This window comes from Nerophis ophidion, linkage group LG02, assembly GCF_033978795.1.
Source record: "Nerophis ophidion isolate RoL-2023_Sa linkage group LG02, RoL_Noph_v1.0, whole genome shotgun sequence".
Classification (NCBI taxonomy): Eukaryota; Metazoa; Chordata; class Actinopteri; order Syngnathiformes; family Syngnathidae; genus Nerophis; species Nerophis ophidion.
In genome coordinates, this window is record NC_084612.1 from 72975928 (window position 1) to 72993975 (window position 18048).

General features: G+C 37.3%; 1 protein-coding gene across 3 annotated transcripts in view; it reads right to left on the minus strand.

The window, feature by feature from the left end:
• Positions 1-16661, minus strand: part of b4galnt1b (beta-1,4-N-acetyl-galactosaminyl transferase 1b) — a 35910-nt gene extending 19249 nt beyond the window's left edge. Inside the window, exons 1-3 of one of the 3 annotated variants that reach the window (XM_061890267.1) lie at positions 16482-16661; positions 16349-16393; positions 568-782 (exon numbers count right to left, since the gene is read on the minus strand). In XM_061890267.1, the coding sequence (XP_061746251.1) occupies positions 568-773 (206 nt within the window). In that variant the 5' untranslated portion in view covers positions 774-782; positions 16349-16393; positions 16482-16661. Of the gene's footprint in view, positions 1-567; positions 783-3659; positions 3798-16348 lie in introns of those variants that run through there. The other 2 variants (XM_061890259.1, XM_061890274.1) reach the window with 2 other exon arrangements.
• Positions 16662-18048: the final 1387 nt, after the last annotated feature.

Sequence of the window (18048 nt, forward strand, 5' to 3'; positions counted from 1 at the left end):
AATGATGCGGACACGTTTGTTACTAGATACTTGCTAATACGCGTGTGCCTTCGAGATTTTTTTGTATGTGTAGGTAATATGGAACTATAATTGGTTCTTGTTTATGTTAACAAATGTTTAGTTTCACACTACTCTATTGTTAAAGGATTATTCTATATGTCTAGCTTGTGTGCTATCGTGTGCTTAGCTGTTGCGTAGCTGCTGGCTTGGAGTAGGCTTTGGCCTGTTTAACTTTTGTAAATAGAAGAAATTGTGTGCTTATTGGAGGACGTTTAGGTATCGGTATTATCGGCATCTGGATCAATCACCTGTATTTTAGAAGTTATCTTCTTGTCGTCTTCCCCCCCGTGTGTGTGTGTGTGTGTGTGTGTGTGTGTGTGTGTGTGTGTGTGTGTGTGTGTGTGTGTGTGTGTTTTTTAGCCATTATTTTTGCACTATTCCTCCAGTGATGATCGGGACTTCTCTACTAAATGACTTAGTTGTTTTCCTCTCCACTTTCTCATGCACTCCAAATCATTATGAAAGAAAAACGAATAATTTTCATTTCCCCATCTAGCTGACTCTTACCTGGCCACGCTGTCACGCACATGAAAGGGGATGGTCTTCAAAACGGGGTCCGGGTCGGGGACATGGTCGTCGTGTCTCTCTAGAAGTTCCGGTCGCTGCCAGACGTCGACGGAGGTGTACGCGCGGCTGCTCCACGTGTGGATGAAGGTCAGCACCACAAACACCGACACCAGCACGGCGAGGAAGACAGTCTTCCGGAAGCGCATCTTTAAAAGCTGACGAGCAGAAAGCACCGGCACTTTTACTTCCTTTGTCAAGTCAAATCCAACTTGATTTATTTGGCACTTTTCATACAAACTGCTGTAATGTCATTTTCATCTTGTCGCATCTTCATAAACATTATATTAGAAATGCATACTAGGAGGGACATGCGGTAGGAAATGGATAGATGGATGAGGAACCCATGTGGTTACGGTGCAGGTACAAAACACATTAAAACGAGGGAAATAAGGGCATAAAATACATTGAAAAAAATTAAACTGGACATAAAATACATTGAAAAAACATAAAATGGAGATAAAATACATTGAAAAAACATTAAATGGACACAACAAACATTAAAAAAACATTAAATAGACATAAAATACATTAAAAAACAAACTGGATATAAAATACAATAAACAAACATAAAATGGACATCATATATATTGAAAAAACATAGATTGACATAAAATAAATAAAAAAACATAAAATGGACATAAAATACATTAAAAAACATAAAATGGACATAAAATACATTAAAAAAACATATAATGGACATAAAATATATTAAAAAACATAAACTGGACATAAAATACATTTAAAAAAAACTGGACATAAAATACATGAAAAAAAACCATAAATTGGACATAAAATACATTGAAAAAACATAAAATGAACATAAAATACATTTAAAAAAACATAAAATGGACATAAAATACATTAAAAAAAACAAACTGGACATAAAATATATTAAAAAAACAAAATGGACATAAAATATATTGAAAAAAATAAAATGGCCAAAAAATGCATTAAAAAACATATACTGGACATAAAATATATATAAAAAAAAAACTGGACATAGAATACATTAAAAAAACATAAATTGGACATAAAATACATTAAAAAAACATAAAATGGACATAAAATACATTGAAAAAACATTAAATGGACATAAAATACATTTAAAAAACAAACTGGACATAGAATACAATAAACAAACATAAAATGGACATCATATATATTGAAAAAACATAAATTGACATAAAATACATTAAAAAAACATAAAATGGACATAAAATACCTTAAAAAAACAAAATGGACATAAAATATATTAAAAAAACATAAAATGGACATAAAATACATTGAAAAACATAAAATGGACATAAAATGCATTAAAAAAACATAAAATGGACATAAAATACATTAAAAAAACAAACTGGACATAAAATACATTAAAAAAAACATAAATTGGACATAAAATACATTGAAAAAACAGAAAATTAACATGAAATACATTGAAAAAACAGAAAATGGACATAAAATACATTTAAAAATCATAAAATGGACATAAAATACATTTAAAAACCATAAAATGGACATAAAATACATTAAAAAAACATAAAATGGACATCAATCATCAATCAATGTTTATTTATATAGCCCCAAATCACAAATGTCTCAAAGGACTGCACAAATCATTACGACTACAACATCCTCGGAAGAACCCACAAAAGGGCAAGGAAAACTCACACCCAGTGGGCAGGGAGAATTCACATTCAGTGGGACGCCAGCGACAATGCTGACTATGAGAAACCTTGGAGAGGACCTCAGATGTGGGCAACCCCCCCCCTCTAGGGGACCGAAAGCAATGGATGTCGAGCGGGTCCAACATGATACTGCGAAAGTTCAATCCACAGTGGCTCCAAGACAGCAGCGAGAGTCCCGTCCACAGGAAACCATCTCGAGCGGATCAGCAGCGTAGAGATGTCCCCAACCGATACAGGCGATACATAAAATACATTGTGGGAAAAATGGACATAAAATACATTGAAAAAACATACAATGGACATAAAATACATTAAAAACACATAAAATGGACATTGGAAAAAAAGCATAACATGAACATAAAATACATTAAAAAAAAAACATTTAAAATGGACATAAAATACATTGGAAAAAAAACATAACATGAACATAAAATACATAAAAAAAAACACATTTAAAATGGACATAAAATACATACGTCAATCGTTTCCAATTGGTGTCTGTAACACGGCTGTAAAATGGCCGATCAAACAAAACAGAAGTAGCGAGCACCCGTTATGTAAAAAAAAAAAACATTGCCCATATTTTAGCCACAGGGACTAAAAATAAAACGTGAAATTAGTTAGTGACGCAAACATTTTGTAAATGTTTAGTTAGATACCTTTATTGTTTCCAAACGGTGTCTGTAACACGGCAGTAAAACGGCCGATCAAACAAAACAGAAGTACGTAGATCCCGCTATGTAAAGAAAAAACAAACATTGCCCATATTTTAGCCGCAAGGACTAAAAAAAAAAACGTGAAATTAGTTTGTTACGCAAACATTTTGTAAATGTTTAGTTAGATACCTTAATTGTTTCAAATTAACACGGCAGTAAAACGGCCGATCAAACAAAACAGAGGTACCTAGATCCCGCTATGTAAATAAAAAAAAACATTGCCCATATTTTAGCCGCAAGGACTAAAAAAAAACGTGAAATTAGTTGGTTACGCAAACATTTTGCAAATGTTTATTCGCATACCTTAATTGTTTCCAATTGGTGTCTGTAACATGGCAGTAAAACGGCTGCTCAAAGAAAACGCTATGTAAAAAAACAAAACAATTGCCCATATTTTAGTCGCAAGGACAAAAAAAACGTGAAATTAGTTGGTTACGCAAACATTTTGCAAATGTTTATTCGCATACCTTAATTGTTTCCAATTGGTGTCTGTAACACGGCAGTAAAACGGCCGATCAAACAAAACGCTATGTAAAAAAACAAAACAATTGCCCATATTTTAGTCGCAAGGACAAAAAAAAACGTGAAATTAGTTATGCAAATATTTTGTGAATGTTTATTTACATACCTTAATTGTTTCCAAACGGTGTCTGTAACACGGCAGTAAAACGGCCGATCAAACAAAACAGATGTCGGGTGGCCAGCTCAATGTGTGCCCGCCGGTCAACAATATCAGACTAAGTTAGGAAAGAAGACGAAGAAGACTCCTGGTGATTAAATACGTCTAAATATACTTTAGTAAAAGAAGAGGCGGACATAAATTGTGGGAAAGATGTTTCTATTCGCCTCACAATACAAGTACTGAGGAGCCACAATATGACATCACCCAGCTTCAGCGCATTCTTGAGAGGGAGCGAGGTCGTGGTCGGGAAACACCGAAGGCATTAATAGAGCTCGATGTCTTTCTGGGCCCATTTAAGGAGGTCTTCCCCCACGGGAGGAAACTGTGCACAATGGCACCTGCAACACCCGTGAGTGCAGTCTTTCCACGCTGGAGTTAATTCAAAAAAAAAAAATGCTTTTGAGAAGTAGCGTGACTGAAGAGGTTTTAAGCAATTTGCGTGTGCTGGGTGTAGAGTCAAGGAGGGCTCGAGGATCGTAAATCTCCATGACTTTGTGGATGTGTTGCCAAAAAAACATAGCAACAGGCAAATAAAGCTGTACTGAAGTCTGGTAATCACGATCAGACTATTAATGCATGTGGGCAAGTTATTTCTGTAACAGTAATTATTTTGGTTTTACACTAATCAAAGACATGTTTCTTAGACACTTTGTAGCAGGGGTGACACAACTTTTTGACTGGGGCTGAAAAAAAATGTGTCCGGGGGCCGAAAGCCGACTGCATGCAAGAGTGTGTGTGTTATCTTTTATAATTATATTGTCATGTCTTGTGATCATGTTTTGTTTAGTTAGGGACCGAATGGACAGAGGACCCTATTGTATTTCTAAGGTTTTATTATTATTATGCCGCCGCCTCTTTGAGCTGTAATTTGACCCCCTTAACATGCTTCAAAACTCAACAAATTTTACACACACACATCAGGACTGGCGAAAATTGCCATTTAATTAAAAAAAAAAAAAAACCTAAAACTCTAAATTGCGCTCTGGCGCTCCCTAGGAAAAAACACAGACAAAACTGCTTGTAACTTCCGGTAGGAATGTCGGAGAGACATGAAACAAAAACCTCTATGTAGGTCTGACTTAGACCTAGATTTCAAAAAAATGACATCCTTCAGCAAAAATCAACTGGAAGTTGGCAAAAAAACCCTTCAAAACAAAAGTTTCCTAAAAAATGTCATTTTTGCCTCTTTGAGCTGTAATTTGACCCCCTTAAAATGCTTCAAAACTCACCAAACTGGACACACACACCAGGACTGGCGAAAATTGCGATTTAATAAAAAAACAAACCCCAAAAATCAAAATTGCGCTCTAGCGCCCCCTAGGAATAAAACACAGACCGACCTGCTCCTAAGAAGAAAACACAGACAAAACTGCTTATACCTTCCAGTAGGAATATCGTAGATACATGAAACAAAAAGTTCTATGTAGGTCTCACTTAGACCTGGATTTCATAAAATGGCATCCTTTAGCAAAAATCAACAGGAAGTGGGCAAAAACCCCTTTAAAACAAAAGTTTCCTCAAAAATGTCATTTTTGCCTCTTTGAGCTGTAATTGGACCCCCTTAAAATGCTTCATTACTCACCAAACTGGACACACACATCAGGACTGGCGAAAATTGCGATCTAATAAAAAAACAAACCCCAAAAATCAAAATTGCGCTCTAGCGCCCCCTGGGAAGAAAACACAGACAAAACTGCTCCTAGGAAGAAAACACAAGACAAAACTGCTTGTAACTTCCGGTAGGAATGTTGTAGATACATGAAACAAAAACCTCTATGTGGGTCTCACTTAGACCTAGATTTCATAAAATGACATCCATCAGCAAAAATCAACAGGAAGTTGGCAAAAAACCCTTCAATACAAAAGTTTCCTAAAAAATGTCATTTTTGCCTCTTTGAGCTGTAATTTGACCCCCTTAAAATGCTTCAAACTCACCAAACTGGACACACACATCAGGACTGGTGAAAATTGCGATCTAATTAAAAAAAAAAAAAAAAACTCAAATTTGCGCTTTAGCGCCCCCTAGGAATAAAACACAGACAAAACTGCTCCTAGGAAGAAAACACAGACACAACTGCTCCTAGGAAGAAAACACGGACAAAACTGCTTGTAACTTCCGGTAGGAATGTCGTAAAGACATGAAACAAAAACCTCTATGTAGGTCTCACTTAGACCTGGATTTCATAAAATGACATCCTTTAGCAAAAATCAACAGGAAGTTGGCAAAAACCCCTTTAAAACAAAAGTTTCCTCAAAAATGTCATTTTTGCCTCTTTGAGCTGTAATTTGACCCCCTTAAAATGCTTCATTACTCACCAAACTGGACACACATCAGGACTGACAAAAATTGCGATCTAATAAAAAAAAAAAAATTAATAAAAATAAAAAAATCTCAAAATTGCGCTCTAGTGACCTCTGGGAAGAAAACACAGACAAAACTGCTCCTAGGAAGAAAACACAGACAAAACTGCTTGTAACTTCCGGTAGGAATGTTGTAGATACACGAAACAAAAACCTCTATGTAGGTCTCACTTAGACCTAGATTTCATAAAATGACATCCATCAGCAAAAATCAACAGGAAGTTGGCAAAAAACCCTTCAATACAAAAGTTTCCTAAAAAATGTCATTTTTGCCTCTTTGAGCTGTAATTTGACCCCCTTAAAATGCTTCAAAACTCACCAAACTGGACACACACATCAGGACTGGCGAAAATTGCGATCTAATAAAAAAAAAAACCTCAAAATTGCGCTCTAACGCCCACTAGGAAGAAAACACAGACAAAACTGCTCCTAGGAAGAAAACACAGACAAAACTGCTTGTAACTTCCGGTAGGAATGTTGTAGATACACGAAACAAAAACCTCTATGTAGGTCTCACTTAGACCTAGATTTCATAAAATGACATCCTTTAGCAAAAATCAACAGGAAGTTGGCAAAAACCCCTTCAAAACAAAGGTTTCCTAAAAAAATGTATTTTCTGCCTCCTTGAGCTGTAATTTGACCCCCTTAAAATGCTTCAAACTCACCAAACTGGACACACACATCAGGACTGGTGAAAATTGCGATCTAAAAAAAAAAACAAAACAAAAAAAAAACCTCAAAATTGCGCTCTAGCGCCCCCTAGGAATAAAACACAGACAAAACTGCTCCTAGGAAGAAAACACAGACAGAACTGCTCCTAGGAAGAAAACACAGACAAAACTGCTTATAACTTCCGTTAAGAATGTCGTAAAGACATGAAACAAAAACCTCTATGTAGGTCTAACTGAGACCTAGAATTGATACAATGACATCCTTTAGCAAAAATCAACAGAAATTTGGCAAAAACCCCTTCAAAACAAAAGTTTCCTAAAAAATGTAATTTCTGCCGCTTTGAGCTGTAAATTGACCCCCTTAAAATGCTTCATTACTCGCCAAACTGGACACACACATCAGGACTGGCGAAAATTGCGATCTAATAATAAAAAAAATAAAAAATAAAAAAATAAAACTCAAATTTGCGCTCTAGCGCCCCCTAGGAATAAAACACAGACAGAAATGCTCCTAGGAAGAAAACACGGACAAAACTGCTTGTAACTTCCGGTAGGAATGTCGTAGATACTCGAAACAAAAACCTCTATGTAGGTCTCACTTAGACCTACATTTCATAAAATGACATCCTTCAGCAAAAATCAAACAGACAAAACTGCTCCTAGGAAGAAAACACAGACAAAACGGCTTGTACCTTCCAGTAGGAATGTCGGAGAGACATGAAACAAAAACCTCTATGTAGGTCTGACTTAGACCTAGATTTCAAAAAATTACATCCTTCAGCAAAAATCAACAGGAAGTTGGCAAAAAACCCTTCGAAACAAAAGTTTCCTAAAAAATGTCATTTCTGTCTCTTTGAGCTGTAATTTGACCCCCTTAAAATGCTTCAAAACTCACCAAACTGGACACACACATCAGGACTGGCGGAAATTGCGATCTAATAAAAAAAAAACAAAAAAAAAAAACAAAACTCAAAATTGCGCTCTAGTGCCCCCTAGGAATAAAACACAGACAAAACTGCTCCTAGGAATAAAACACGGACAAAACTGCTCCTAGGAAGAAAACACAGACAGAACTGCTTGTCACTTCCGTTAGGAATGTCGTAAATACATGAAACAAAAACCTCTATGTAGGTCTAACTGAGACCTAGATTTGATAAAATTACATCCTTTAGCAAAAACCAACAGGAAGTTGGCAAAAACCCCTTTAAAACAAAAGTTTCCTCAAAAATGTCATTTTTGCCTCTTTGAGCTGTAATTTGACCCCCTTAAAATGCTTCAAAACTCACCAAACTGGACACACACATCAGGACTGGCGAAAATTGCGATCTAATAATAAAAAAAATAAAAAATAAAAAAATAAAACTCAAATTTGCGCTCTAGCGCCCCCTAGGAATAAAACACAGACAGAAATGCTCCTAGGAAGAAAACACGGACAAAACTGCTTGTAACTTCCGGTAGGAATGTCGTAGATACACGAAACAAAAACCTCTATGTAGGTCTCACTTAGACCTACATTTCATAAAATGACATCCTTCAGCAAAAATCAAACAGACAAAACTGCTCCTAGGAAGAAAACACAGACAAAACGGCTTGTACCTTCCAGTAGGAATGTCGGAGAGACATGAAACAAAAACCTCTATGTAGGTCTGACTTAGACCTAGATTTCAAAAAATTACATCCTTCAGCAAAAATCAACAGGAAGTTGGCAAAAAACCCTTCGAAACAAAAGTTTCCTAAAAAATGTCATTTCTGTCTCTTTGAGCTGTAATTTGACCCCCTTAAAATGCTTCAAAACTCACCAAACTGGACACACACATCAGGACTGGCGGAAATTGCGATCTAATAAAAAAAAAACAAAAAAAAAAAACAAAACTCAAAATTGCGCTCTAGTGCCCCCTAGGAATAAAACACAGACAAAACTGCTCCTAGGAATAAAACACGGACAAAACTGCTCCTAGGAAGAAAACACAGACAGAACTGCTTGTCACTTCCGTTAGGAATGTCGTAAATACATGAAACAAAAACCTCTATGTAGGTCTAACTGAGACCTAGATTTGATAAAATTACATCCTTTAGCAAAAACCAACAGGAAGTTGGCAAAAACCCCTTTAAAACAAAAGTTTCCTCAAAAATGTCATTTTTGCCTCTTTGAGCTGTAATTTGACCCCCTTAAAATGCTTCAAAACTCACCAAACTGGACACACACATCAGGACTGGCGAAAATTGCGATCTAATAAAAAAAAACAAAAAAAAAACAAAACTCAAAATTGCGCTCTAACGCCCCCTGGGAATAAAACACAGACAAAACTGCTCCTAGGAAGAAAACACAGACAGAACTGCTTGTAACTTCCGGTAGGAATGTTGTAGATACACAAAACAAAAACCTCTATGTAGGTCTCACTTAGACCTAGATTTCATAAAATGACATCATTTAGCAAAAATCAACAGGAAGTTGGCAAAAACCCCTTTAAAACAAAAGTTTCCTCAAAAATGTAATTTCTGCCTCTTTGAGCTGTAATTTGACCCCCTTAAAATGCTTCATTACTAACCAAACTGGACACACACATCAGGACTGGCGAAAATTGCGATCTAATTGAAAAAACAAAAAAAACAAAAAAAACTCAAAATTGCGCTCTGGCGCCCCCTAGGAATAAAACACAGACAAAACTGCTCCTAGGAAGAAAACACAGACAAAACTGCTTTTAACTTCTGGTAGGAATGTCGTAAAGACATCAAACAAAAAACCTCTATGTAGGTCTCACTCAGACCTACATTTCATTCATTTACATCCTTCAGCAAAAATCAACAGGAAGTTGGCAATTACCCATTCAAAACAAAAGTTTTGTAAAAATCTGTCACCTTTATTCAAACATTATCTCCTCTGAGCGCGCTTGTTGTGTCGGCTTCAAACTCGCACAGGAAAGAGATCGAACCCTTCTGATTAAAAGTTGCGAAAAGAGTTTTAATAACTGCTCCAATTTTGATTTTACGAGCCTTCATGGAACAGCTACGCTGATGCTGCTGCCCTGCTGCCGTCTCAAGATGGCCGCTTAAAAGCAGGAAGCACCGGGGTGACCACAGAATGCAGAGAAGGTAGGTACTGTGCGGGCAAAGATATGTTGACTGGGTGAAAGAAGGAGGCACCAGTTTGACTCCAGGATACAGAGAAGGTAGGTAATGTGCGGGTAAAGATATGTTGACTGGGTGAAAGAAGGAGGCACCAGTTTGACTCCAGGATACAGAGAAGGTAGGTAATGTGCAGGTAAAGATATGTTGTCTGGGTGATGGCAGGAAGCACCAGTGTGTATGGGTGACAGAAAGAAGCACCAGTGTGACCCCAGGATGCAGGGAAGGTAGGTAATGTGCAGGTTAAGATATGTTGAATGGGTAGAGGCAGGAAACACCAGCAAAAGTAAGTCCCGTCCATCGCTGCTTGCAGCTTTAATTATGTTATTTTTAGTTCCTGTTTTTGTGCACCCTGGTTTGCTTTAGTTTCCATATCAACTCATTAGTTTCACCTGCCTCATTTGTTTGAACTCACGCACCTGTTGTTAATCATGTCACTATTATTTAAGCCTGTAGTTGCCAGGTAGTCGACCTGGCGACATCACTCTTGATACACCTGACACCCAAATGATTACGCTGTCCATGCCACAGTGCTCATGCTATTGCTTTGTTGTTTTTGATTTTTTCCCGCCATAGTACGTGTTTTGTTAATGTCCATAGTTCAGGCTATGTGTTTACGTTTTTGTTCCTAGCTAAGTTTGTGTCTCCGCCTGGTGCGCGCCTTTGGTTGGTTCTTTTGATGGAGTAATTAAATCATGTCTTTACCTTCACGCCTTGTCCAGTCCAGTCCCTTTGCACCCTGGGAAAACAAACCGCTCAATAGTCCAAGTCTTGAAAAATATGATAGATATATAATTAATAGATATTATATTTGAATATGTAATATAAGCCGCTGCTCCTCCACATGGAGAGGATCCAGATGAGGTGGTTTGGGCATCTGGTCAGGATGCCACCCGAACGCCTCCCTAGGGAGGTGTTTAGGGCACGTCCAATCGGTAGGAGGCCACGGGGAAGACCAAGGACACGTTGGGAAGACTATGTCTCCTGGCTGGTCTGGGAACGCCTTGGGATCCTCTGGGAAGAGCTAGACGAAGTGGCTGGAGAGAGGAAAGTCTGGGCTTCCCTGCTTAGGCTGCTGCCCCCGCGACCCGACCTCGGATAAGCGGAAGAAGATGGATGGATGGATATTTGAATATTAGGAGTGTGAAAGTTCCACTCCTACTTTGTTTACTTTAGTGACGGCCTCTGTAAAGCGTTGTAATCAATAAGGAATATGAAGCAGCTAAAAATTTAACATTGATAATTTGGGAAGCGTTTTGTATTTTTCCCATCATGCCTTGCCTTTTCAATTTTTTTTTTATGCCGAAGGGACATTTATTTTAATGATATCCACAAAGTTCAGTGAGCAGGTTGTGTGACCCTGTGTGTTAGCTTTTTGTGCTGGTGGAATTTTTTTTCTGCTTCATGACTAGGAAAGGTTGTTTGGATTTGGGTCATATAAGTACAGTCGCGATCAAAAGTTTACATACACTTGTAAAGAACATAAAGCCATGGCTTTTTTGTGTTTCCAAAAATTTCTATGACTCTTATTTTTTTGGGTGATAGAGTGATTGGAGCACATACTTGTTGGTCACAAAAAAACATTCATGAAGTTTGATCTTTTATGAATTTATTATGGGTCAATGTTAATATTTGCTTACATGTCCCTTGGCAAGTTTAACTGCGATACGGCGCTTTTGGTAGCCATCTACAAGCTTCTGCTTGAATTTTTGACCACTCCTCTTGACCAAATTGGTGCAGTTCAGCTAAATGTGTTGGTTTTCTGACATGGACTTGTTTCTTCAGCATTGTCCACACGTTTAGGTCAGGTCTTTGGGAAGGCCATATTAAAACCTTAATTCTATCCTGATTTAGGCATTCCTTTACCACTTTTGACGCGTGTTTGGGGTCATTGTCCTGTTGGAACACCCAACTGTGCCCCAGACCCAACCCCCGGTCTGATGATTTAAGGTTGTCCTGAAAAATTTGGAGGTAATCTTCCTTTTTTATTGTCTCGTTTACTCTCTGTAAAGCACCAGTTCCATTGGCAGCAAAACAGGCCCAGATCATAATACTACCACCACCATAGTGGATCTAACATAATAGTGAGAGTCCAGTCCATAGTGGATCTAACATAATAGTGAGAGTCCAGTCCATAATGGATCTAACATAATAGTGAGAGTCCAGTCCATAGTGGATCTAATGTCAGGCTTAACCCTGACAGTTTGGTTGTGTTTTAGTTTTTCCTCTGTGTGTGTACTATTTCCTGTCAGCGCTCTCGTTTTGGTTCTGTTTCCTGTTTGTCTCCCTGAGTGCTGTGTCCCCGCAGCTGTGGCTGATTGGCACCTGGCCACACCTGGTGTCAATCAGCCAGATGCTCTTTGAACCTGCCTTCCCATCCAGGCTGGGCTGGATTATTGTCATTTTTAATTGTCGTTCCTACTGGTCATATGAATTTTGTTTGTTCCAAATTCCTGTTTGCTGGATCCCTGCTCCCTGTTTCTAGTTTTTCCTCCCAGTTTCTGGTTTGTGTTCCTTCTTTATTTTTTATATTTTTGGACATTGAATTAAGTTTTTTTGCACAAGGCCTGCCGCCTTCTCTGCATCTTGAGGTTCGTCACAAACTCTTTCTGACATCCAACATAATAGTGAGAGACTCCAGTCCATAGTGGATCTAACATTATAGTGTGAGAGTCCAGTCCATAGTGGATCTAACATAATATGGTGAGAGTCCAGTCCATAGTGGATCTAACATAATAGTGAGAGTCCAGTCCATAGTGGATCCAACATAATAGTGAAAGTCCAGTCCATAGTGGATCTAACATTATAGTGTGAGAGTCCAGTCCATAGTGGATCTAACATTATAGTGTGAGAGTCCAGTCCATAGTGGATCTAACATAATAGTGTGAGAATCCAATCCATAATGGATCCAACATAATAGTGAGAGTCCAGTCCATAGTGGATCCAACATAATAGTGAGAGTCCAGTCCATAGTGGATCTAACATAATAGTGAGAGTCCAGTCCATAGTGGATCTTACATAATAGTGAGAGTCCAGTCCATAATGGATCTAGCATAATAGTGAGAGTCCAGTCCATAGTGGATCTAACATAATAGTGTGAGAATCCAGTCCATAATGGATCTAACATAATAGTGAGAGTCCAGTCCATAGTGGATCTAACATAATAGTGAGAGTCCAGTCCATAGTGGAACTAACATAATAGTGAGAGTCCAGTCCATAGTGGATCTAACATAATAGTGTGAGAGTCCAGTCCATAGTGGATCTAACATAATAGTGAGAGTCCAGTCCATAGTGGATCCAACATAATAGTGAGAGTCCAGTCCATAGTGGAACTTACATAATAGTGAGAGTCCAGTCCATAGTGGATCTCACATAGTGGGAGAGTCCAGTCCATAGTGGATCTAAAATAATAGTGAGAGTCCAGTCCATAGTGAATCTAACATAATAGTGAGAGTCCAGGCCATAGTGGATCTAACATAATAGTGTGAGAGTCCAGTCCATAGTGGCTCTAACATAATAGTGAGAGTCCAGTCCATAGTGGATCTAACATAATAGTGAGAGTCCAGTCCATAGTGGATCCAACATAATAGTGAGAGTCCAGTCCATAGTGGATCTAACATAATAGGGTGAGAATCCAGTCCATAATGGTTCTAACATAATAGTGTGAGAGTCCAGTCCATAGTGGATCTAACATAATAGTGTGAGAGTCCAGTCCATAGTGGATCTAACATAATAGTGAGAGTCCAGTCCATAGTGGATCTAACATAATATTGTGAGAAGGGCCGATGAAGGAAGTTGTCTATTAGGAAAGAAAACCACCAACGTTTTACTCACTTCGCAGAGAAAAGCGAAGGGAGGCTGAATAAAGTGACGTCACCTAACACGACCTGAGGTGTTATCGGGGCCGGGCCCCTGGCATAAACACCATGCGGTTGTTTAGGGCCACATGGTCACGCAATGGGGCCTCAATCACAACATGGGACAAGTCATCCAGCCTGACTCACCGAGGTGGGTCGCCTGGTCACTGGAGAAGGGCCCTCAGGAGCAGAGTGCTTAAGTCGCTGCGTTGCGAAAACATTCAAAGGGAAGCAGAACAACAATACGAGACAGGAACTAAACGCCAAGACAGGAAGTGCAACCTGACAAATGCATTGTGATATCACAAAGGACGGTGATGAAACACTGTGAAATGATTGCTGTTGAGCACAGGGGGCCCCCGACGTGTCTTATTTGCACAGAGAAAGTTGCGGTGCACAAGGGATACAATTTGAAACGTCATTATAGAACTAGACATGCTGAGGAGTTTGCAACATTTTTTTAATAAAATATTTTTTTTGCGGCCCAGCTTCACCCAGACTCTGCATCCAATGGCCCCCAGGTGAATTGAGTTTGACACCCCTGCTATAGAGTGTAATATGCAGTGAGTAGCGTCCCATTAGAGCAGGGGTCTCAAACTGGGAAAGTACCAGGATAGCGAGCGCAAAAAAGTGACGGCTCCCGGAGTCATATACAGCAGTGGTCCCCAACCTTTTAGTATCCGCGGACCAGTCAACGCTTAATAATTTGTCCCACGGTCCAGGGGGGGGGATTCTTTTATTTATTTATTTTTTTCCTTTGTCATGAGAAAGGGAAGTTTTTGTCATGAAAATGGGAGGTTTTTGTGTTTGGTGCACCAATTGTAAGTGTATATTGTGTTTTTTATGTTGATTTAATAAAAAATAAAAAATACAACATTTTTTTTTTTTTTTTAGTAAACAGGACAATACAGCCATCTACTGTACATGCATATGGTTAGAAAAATAGGGACAGAGAATAGAACAAGGATGGAAAATTCAACCCTTAACTCAAAATTGAGTAGATGAGTGTTATGTGTGTATATGTGTGATTAAATGAACACTGAAATTCAAGTAGTTCTTATATATACATATGTATATATATATATATATATATATATATATATATATATATATATATATATACATACACAATGGGGCAAAAAAGTATTTAGTCAGCCACCGATTGTGCAAGTTCTCCCACTTAAAATGAGGACAGAGGTCCTCCAAACACGACGAGTTGAGTTTATACCAAAAAGTTCTATTTTGGTTTCATCTGACCACATGGCATTCTCCCAATCCTCTGCTGTATCATCCATGTATCCATTTTGGTATAAACTCAACTTGTCTTGTTTGGAGGAAGAAGAATACTAAGTTGCATCCCAAGAACACCATACCTACTGTGAAGCATGGAGGTGGAAACATCATGCTTTGGGGCTGTTTTTCTGCTAAGGGGACAGGACGATTGATCCGTGTTAAGGAAAGAATGAATAGGGCCATGTATCGTGAGATTTTGAGCCAAAACCTCCTTCCATCAGTGAGAGCTTTGAATGGCTGACCAAATACTTATTTTCCACCATTCTTTAAAATTCCTACAATGTGAATTCCTTGAAGTTGTTCTTTCACATTCTGTCTCTCACAGTTGAAGTGTACCTATGATGAAAATTACATACCTCTGTCATCATTTTAAGCGGGAGAACTTGACGAAATACTTTTTTGCCCCACTGTGTGTGTGTGTGTGTGTGTATATATATATATATATATATATATATATATATATATATATATATATATATATATATATATATATATATATATGTGTATATATATATATATATATATATATATATATATATATATATATATATATATATATATATATATATATATATATAGCTAGAATTCACTGAAAGTCAAGTACATATATATATATATATATATACATATATATATATATATATATATACACATATATATGAAATACTTGACTGTTAACCACGCCCCCAACCACGCCACGCCCCACCACGTATGTCATAACCATCCCCTCAATTCCTCACAAAAATTGATTAACTGGCTGGATTAAAAAGACAATATAACATACATCCATATACCTGGAGGCATATGAAAAAGTGCAATATATGTATCTGTACAGTAATCTATATTTATTTATATTTGCACCTTATTGTTTTTTTTTATTTTTTCATCCTGCACCACCATGACCTAATGCAACGAAATTTCGTTTTAATCTTTACTGTAAAGTTCAAAATTTGAATGAGAATAAAAAGGAGGTCTAAGTCTGAGTCTCTAAGAGCAGGTATACAGTATTAAGATGACAGGTGAACCTAATGCTGTGGCCAGGCGTTTATATTCACCACGCATGCGCCTTACATTTTGCATGTTTGGATGATGATGATTATAAAAAAAATGAACATATGCTAAGCTTGAAATGAGGGGGCGCCTTAATCGTCACATACAATAGTGTTTATAATTAGCAAACATGGAGGAGGGGTGCTTTGTTGTGATGTGTTGAAAATGCATCTTGCACGAAACATTTCCATAAGACTGCAAAGGCTGCACCAGGCCTAAAAAAATAAAAATAAAAGGATGCATTTTTGCACTAAGACTATTTGATATGGGCACTCACCTTAAATCAAAGGCGCATTGTAGCCGCGTCTTCCTAATGGATCCTCTTGTTGATGAAAGAAGAAATATGCAGTCGACTCTGAATGAATGAATGAATGAATCGATCCAACGCGGCTTATTATCGGCGTGTGCACCTTTAAATCCTCTGTCCCGGCGTGAAATGATGCCACCATGCCTGAAAGGGCGTAGTCGTTCTTTATGCTATATACTCAATGAAAAAAAATGTGTTTTTTTTCTCGCGTTTGGATACAAAAAACAACACGTCTTTCATCCACTATTGTAATACATGTCCGTTATTTGACTGTGTGAGGCGCCCGTAATAAAGTGTTTACTCGAATAGAGTGACAGGCTTGTTAGCCAATCAGAGAAGAGCTATTTCCTCATGCTGACCAATCCGCTGCCAGAAGCTTGCGTCCGGGTGGAGAGTCTTGAATTTGTGTATCAAGCGCTTGTGTTATCCAACTTATCTATAAATAACAGCGATACATGTTAGTGTCGTGCTCATATTACTATAATGAAATACTGGCTATTAAACTACACAACTACACTTTATTTTTCAGTGGCTTGGTAGTGCAAAGAAATGAGTTACAGAAAAAAAAGAATTAATGAAATACAACACAACAAAAAAATAATTGCAAAATAAAAAATTATTTAATTACAGAAACTGGGTCCATGTACTCCCCGTACATTCTTTTTCCAATTCTGAAACGCAAATCAAAAAAAAAAAATTAGGGCCGTTTTTCGATTGTTATTATATAAGGCGTATTTAAAAAAAAAAAAAAAGGGTCGATTTTCATTAAAATATTGCCATAAAATTTAATTCTGTGCTGTTTTTATTTTTATGAAGTTTTATATTTTCACATAAATACACAAAAAAATACATGTGCGATGACAAATTGAACCGGAAGCAGTATTTTGAGCTTTTCTTTGCGTTTAGCATTTTTTTTTTTTTTTTTTTTTTAGCACAACGGGAGCCCTAAAATCAAGTTTCGGACCATTTTTTTCTATTTTCATTTCTGAAACAAAATATGGAGAACTATTAAATTACACTTTTTATATATAAATGACTCCTGCTGAACAAAGACGTTAATGTTATGCTACAATGTGCTAAAATACTGCTTCCGGGAAAATTTTCGCGTCACACAGACAACCACGAATTTTTGCACATTTTTTGGCGTTTATCTGGAAAAATTAAAATCCAATTTTATGGCAATATGTTTTTTAAAATCAACCCTTTTTTGTTTGTTTTCAAATTTGCCATATAAAAATAAAAATTAAAAAACGGGCCTAATTTTATTTTTTGATTTATGTTTCAGAATTAGAAATAAAATAACCGGAAGGTACACGGACGAAACCAAAAAAAGACAAAGCAAATTACAGTTACAATTCGTCTTCGGAACATTTTTCAACCTGAGTTCCAAAAGAAGTTTCACGACCTTACACTAAAGGGGTTTGATTGGCAACTGTGGTATACCCACAACAATTTTTTGCAAACAAATGAGTTACAGAAAAATAATTAACGAAAGACAAAACAACTTACGGAAACAAAAAACTAATTAAAAAGTACAAACATTTTTTTTTACAGAAACCAAAAAAAAAAAGCAATTTATAAATACAGACGCCTCTATAAGAAAAAGCAAAACAACTTACGCGACAGAAACCGGAAAAGGAATGTCCCAAATTGCTGATTGACAGCTACAT